General features: G+C 41.5%; 1 protein-coding gene across 1 annotated transcript in view; it reads right to left on the minus strand.

Moving 5' to 3' along the window:
* Positions 1–2041: 2041 nt before the first annotated feature.
* Positions 2042–4517, minus strand: part of prim2 (DNA primase subunit 2) — a 27278-nt gene continuing 24802 nt past the window's right edge. The window contains exon 14 of the mRNA XM_010773176.1: positions 2042–2657. Coding sequence (XP_010771478.1) covers positions 2436–2657 — 222 coding nt within the window. The 3' untranslated portion in view covers positions 2042–2435. The remainder of the gene's footprint in view (positions 2658–4517) is intronic.

The raw sequence follows: 4517 nt of genomic DNA on the forward strand, positions 1-4517 counted from the left end.
GGTTGGCTCATGTACCCCCATTGACATTGAGGCATTTCCTCCGCCACTGTGTTCCTCTGAGGAACAGCGGCCACATTTTCTGTGTCCAGTCCATGCTTTACGCACCTATATGGACAGGTCAAAAGAGTTTCGATGCAATGACCAACTCTTTGTATCCTGGGCTAACCCTCATAAGGGCAAGCCCGTTACCAGGCAACGGCTCTCCCACTGGATTGTGGAAGCGATTGCTCTGGCTTATACGAGTCAGGGTTTGCAGGCACCAACGGGCCTGCGTGCTCATTCTACTCGTGGTCTGGCTACATCCTGGGCTTTGTTCAAGGGTGTTTCCATCCAAGACATTTGTGCAGCAGCGAGCTGGTCCTCACCGCTCACTTTTGTCCGCTTTTACAGGCTAGATGTCTCTGCTCCAAGTGTGGCACGCGCAGTGCTGGGCCCCGTGTTGAGACAGGGTTCTACCTCTTAAGTTCTGGTTGTTTTGGTGATTTTCGAGATAAGCATGTCTAGCAATACGGGAGTTTCAATATCCCATAGTGAGACATCGAACGGAGTGTTATGAATGAGAACTATAGGTTACTTACGTAACCCCAGTTCTCAGAGTAACATGAAGTGAGATGTCTCACCAGACGGCCCTTCTTGCTAAGGCGAAGCGAGAAGAGGTGCTTATTTTGAATGACGCTGCGACGTAGCGCAAGCTACTTATAGGGTGGGTGGATTCCATGACGTAGACGTCAAGATCACCAGCCAATCAGGATTGGCGTAATGAGATTGATGCTTCTGTTTGCATACGCGTTGAGGCGCATCCCATAGTGAGACATCTCACTTCATGTTACTCTGAGAACTGGGGTTACATAAGCAACCTATAGTTTCTGAAATAAATTACATACCCCACCTTTAAGTGTTGTTTTTATTTTCATGTATTTGAATTTATATTATTGGCCTTTAGCTGCAATGCAAATGCTCTTGATGAGGTCATGTTTGCAGCGTTTACCAGTTCCAGATTGCGACACATTGACAAAGCTTCTCTCCAGCTCCACAGCACATCCCCGCATACAGATTCTCCCCGCACGTCAGCTTCCATACGAGGCTCATGCAACAAATGTTGCGGTTAGGTCTTGGATTAAATTTCTTGCCCTTTTGGATAACACACCATTACCAGAACACCTCTCGCCCATGTAATGAGCAAGGGGAAGGGAACAAATGGAGGGATGAAAGAAAGCAAGGTCATGATTAATGATTGTAAATCCATTTGGAGGAGATAAACAGCATCCTAGTCAACTGCATGTCCACGGTCTAAGAAAGTGCCAGTTTTATCAAATGTAGTCATGCACAACCAAATATTAAACATCAAGGGTGTCTTGCTGACAGCAGCCCAGCTTTCTAGTTTCCTTATTATACTGGATAAATCCTCTCTGTGTCAAGCACCATGCCTGGATTTTAAGACCTAATTTAATTCCAGCTCTGGTGCAGGCCGCGTGTTACAAGCGTGAGACAGTGATGAACTGTGGTGTGAGCGTCAAAGACTTCAAAAAAGAAAAGCCTGCAGAAGATATGTGACTAAGTGCTATGATTTCTTTCTACATTTGGCCCAGCGGGGAGATAACATTTGATTAAAAATTCACAATCATTAAATTACAGAAAGAGGTTTTCATTTATACATTCAATATTTCCCTTGGCCTGCTGGAAAACACATTTGTATTCATGTAATTCAGGTCTACCTGTTCAGGGCCTCTAATTGGATCTAAAGTTAGTCATCTAATAAATGCATATAGTAGGAGAGGAGATAAAAGCTCACAATCATACCTTCTAAAGAACAAAGAGAAGAGGAGAAGAAGGTTCCCGACTGCCACCATTTTCCACAAATGATTGCAGACAAAGGTGTAAGAGAAGATTTAAACACCTCCTGACCACGTAAGCTTTGAATAAATTGCATTGTGCACTATGAGGCAATATTCCAAGGCGGCATAATACAGCTGTGAAAATTGTTTATTTTCATCCATCTTCCTGCCACCATTCATCCATACTCCTGCCAGCAAATACAATGACATTGTTTTTGAGACAGCTGGGTAATGTTCTAGTCATCACCCCCACAACCACGTCCCTGCCAAAACCCTGTGCACTGATCCATCTGAGTTCAGACAAGAGTAAAAACAAAGAAAGAAAATCTCCGACTTCTTTTACCGCTGCAGAAATACTGTCACTGTGTCACCGACATAACAAGCGATTTAAGGGTAGAACACTTGGAACATTGTCCAGGCTATTTAACTCAAAGCCTGTTGTGTTGTGGCAATAAAAGAAGAAGAAGTGGAGAAACGACTGATATGCAACCTTTAATTTTAACATCTCATGTACAGTGACTTTAAACGATTTTCCAAAATGAACCCGACCCAACCTTAAGTAATCAAAGAAAAACAAAGGTATAACAAATAAGAAGCAAATCAGGCATCTTGAAAGAAAGAGTCCAGTTCCTCCGTCATCTCGGCCACATCCTGTGTGTTCGCTGCTGCCTCTGGAGCCTCGCTGGGTGCTTTGGTGGAGTTTTCCTGAGGCTTTAGTGGCGCCTCAGTCTCTCGCTTTATGTCCCTGCCTCCGCCCAAAACTTTCTGGCTCTCTATAAAGTACTGGTTGGGGTGGTTGAGCGAGAAACTGGCCTCCTCAACCTGCTCAATAAAAAGAAAACACAGGAGAGAGAGGACAAGAGAACATGAGAATAGCAGTTTGGTTTGTTGCAGGTTGCTAGCATACCAATTTATTGATTCAATGTTATTGCCTTTTATGAGAGTCATGAAACATCTGCTTCATTGACAACCATGTGGAGTGTTTTGCTAATTTACTAAAAATCCAATCATTTATTAAAAATGATGAGGACAGCAGGCTTTCTTGGCCAAATTAGCGCTCTAATTCAATGAAGAGATTAAATGCCCTTTCAGGAAATAAAATGACAGAATCACTCATGAGGAGTAGAAACCTATGAATTAATTTACAGATGAAGCTCGAGCACTTTCGAATGATTACATCATTTCAAACAATTGTGTAATTGAAATTGATGTTTTCAAAACCATTAAATGTGAATTAACGTTATAATTACTGGGGTAGACTTGTACACAACAGCAAATTAGAATAGGAGACATTTCACTCCGCTGCTTCTAACTGTTGCCGTTAGAGACATCGTGGATGTTTGATAGACTTTAGGGCAATAATTTAGGGATTTTAGCACTTCCTATAAAACTATTATTATGCATCTGTGCAGCTGAAGCTGGTGGTAATCAATGTGCATAACATAAAACAATACAACTCATACTTGTGCTACAGATTTGTAACCAAATTATTAATTTTACACCTGACTGCAGAACATAATCTAAATGAATATACATGTTATGGCATTTCTCATTTAAGCCAATAAGCACCAAGCCATGTAGGCCATCATTAGAATAGTGTATTCCCCACATATGGTGCCATTATTTGAAGACCTGTGCAACATGCTTTTAATAGTTATACATCATAGTGTGTTTAAATGTTTCTAGGATGTGCTGAGTCTTAGGCTGGAGCCACACGAGGACGATAACGCAAACGGACCGAAATCCTTATCAAAAAAGTATTCCGTCCACACGCAACAGGCACCAGAAACGTGTCCGTTCACACGAGACCGATCGAAAGCGCTGGAGACGCTGTAGAACATATGCCGGGCCTGTAAGTGGCGCTGTAGTTCGGCCACAAAATACACCAAAAGCAGCGAAGAAGACTTCTCGCATGCATGGTTGCCCTTCTGTTTATTCTCCACGCTGGATTTAGCAGCAGATGTGGGGTTTCGCCGGTCAACATGTCCGTTAAAGTTGAAATCTTCCGGGCAAATTTAGAAAAGTGCCGGTCAAAAGTCTTATTTGTTATTTATTGAGCTTTAAAACAAATGAATAACGACTCTATATCATAATATAAGAATAATACACGGAGGACGGAGCCGCTCTTTTCCTCCCACTCTCCTGACAGCCCGTCAGTATCCGTGGTCTCATGCAGCTGGCTGACCCGACAGTAAAAAATAAACATATTTATAACTAGTTCAGGTAGTTTGAGAGTTCATTAATATTACTTTAATACTATGGTATTCCACTGATGCACAATGCAACCTTGTATTTTTATTAGGGCTGTCAGTCGATTAAAATATTTAATCGCGATTAATCGCATGATTGTCCATAGTTAATTGCGATTAATCTCACATTTTTTATCTGTTCTAAATGTCATTTAGAACAGATAAAAAATGTGAGATTAATCGCAATTAACTATGGACAATCATGCGATTAATCGCGATTAAATATTTTAATCGACTGACAGCCCTAANCCCCACACACACGCACACGCACAGTAGAGAGAGAGAGGTTCCAGATTGAATTGAGGCGAATATTTGTAATGTTCAGAGGTTGTTGTGTTTAATATTCGTCATTGTTCAAATGATAATAAACATGTGCATAAAGCATATTTGTCCACTCATATGTAGATAAGAGTATTAAAAACTTGACAAATAT

The sequence above is a fragment of the Notothenia coriiceps genome, unplaced genomic scaffold (genome assembly GCF_000735185.1).
Source record: "Notothenia coriiceps isolate Sejong01 unplaced genomic scaffold, NC01 NC01_scaffold00012147, whole genome shotgun sequence".
Lineage (NCBI taxonomy): Eukaryota > Metazoa > Chordata > Actinopteri > Perciformes > Nototheniidae > Notothenia > Notothenia coriiceps.